Source organism: Chenopodium quinoa, unplaced genomic scaffold, assembly GCF_001683475.1.
Source record: "Chenopodium quinoa cultivar QQ74 unplaced genomic scaffold, ASM168347v1, whole genome shotgun sequence".
Taxonomy (NCBI): Eukaryota; Viridiplantae; Streptophyta; class Magnoliopsida; order Caryophyllales; family Amaranthaceae; genus Chenopodium; species Chenopodium quinoa.
Window position 1 is genome coordinate 10732982 of NW_018745684.1, and position 1328 is coordinate 10734309.

Consider the following 1328-nt stretch of genomic DNA (forward strand, 5'->3'; position numbering starts at 1 on the left):
ATGGTTGATTCACAACTAGCACAATTGGCCGAGAGAGTTCCTTTCAACTCATCTTCCACTTTGCCCGGACAATCACAAACCAACCCTTCCAATATTGTAAAACCCGACTCTTGCAAGGCAATCACATTGAGATCGGGTACATCTTATGAGGGTCCCAAGGAAGAGGATGGTAAGGAAAAGAAGGAGGGAGAAGAAGAGATGAGTGATGATAAAAAAGTTGAAGAAGTGAAGGTTGATGAGAAAGAGAAGAGTATGGAGAAAAAGAAGACTAAGGATGTGGTGACATCCCCAACTTCTAGTGAGGCTAGAAACCTTGATGGACCGGTTCCTTTTCCAGGTCGGCTTGCGAAGAGGAAATTGAACGATACATTTGCAAAGTTTCTAAGTGTGATGAAAAACTTACACATTAACCTCCCTTTCATTGAGGTTGTCACACAAATGCCCTCATACTCCAAGTTCTTGAAAGACATTCTCACCAACAAAAGGAAGCTCAATGACGAGCTTATCACTCTTCCCCATCAAGTGAGCGCACTTGTTCAACACAAAATGCCCAAGAAGCAAAAGGACCCGGGAAGCTTCACCTTGCCGGTCAAGATTGGGAACATGGAAGCTAGGGGTGCCCTAGCCGACCTCGGAGCAAGTGTTAGTTTGATACTTCTATCCATTGCTCAAAAGCTTAAAATTGAGATGATCCCCACAAGGAAAACCATTCAATTGGCCGATCATTCGGTGAAGCTACCTTGTGGTGAGCTTGAAGATGTCCCTATTCAAGTTGGGCATATCTATGCGCCATGTGACTTTGTAGTGATGGATATGGAAGAAGATGTGGATACACCTTTGATTTTTGGCTGTGAAGCTCTTAAAACCTTGGGGGCGGTAATCAATTGCAAGAATAATACCATTACATGTGAAGTAGCCGATGAAAAAATTATCTTTGAATTCTCTAAGCTACTCAAGACCCCCATGGTTGAGAAGTGCTATAGGGTTGATGTTGTCAATGAAGAGCTAGATCGTTTGGGAAGGGTTGTCATGAGTCCTAAAGATCCTATGGTCGTAGCTCTCACATGTGAGGAAGATTAATTCTCCCAAGAAGCAAAGGAATTTGCTATGGCCATTGAAGAAGCCAAAGAGGAAGAAGAGAGTGGTACTAAGCATTATGAGCTTGAGCATGAGGAAGAAAAATTGGAGGAGAGTTCTAAGCCTCCTCCCAAGGTAGAACTCAAACCCCTTCCCCCTTCTTTGAAATATGCTTATCTTGGAAATGAAGGAGAATACCCCATTATTGTCAATGCTTCCCTTAATGGTCTTGATTTGGAAAAATTGATTGT

The 1328-nt window shown here is 42.8% G+C and overlaps 1 protein-coding gene across 1 annotated transcript; it reads left to right on the forward strand.

Moving 5' to 3' along the window:
• On the forward strand, nucleotides 1-1080 carry LOC110718073. The gene has a single exon (XM_021896874.1). It carries the CDS (start codon nucleotides 1-3, stop codon nucleotides 1078-1080), a length of 1080 nt encoding a protein of 359 aa, XP_021752566.1.
• Nucleotides 1081-1328: the final 248 nt, after the last annotated feature.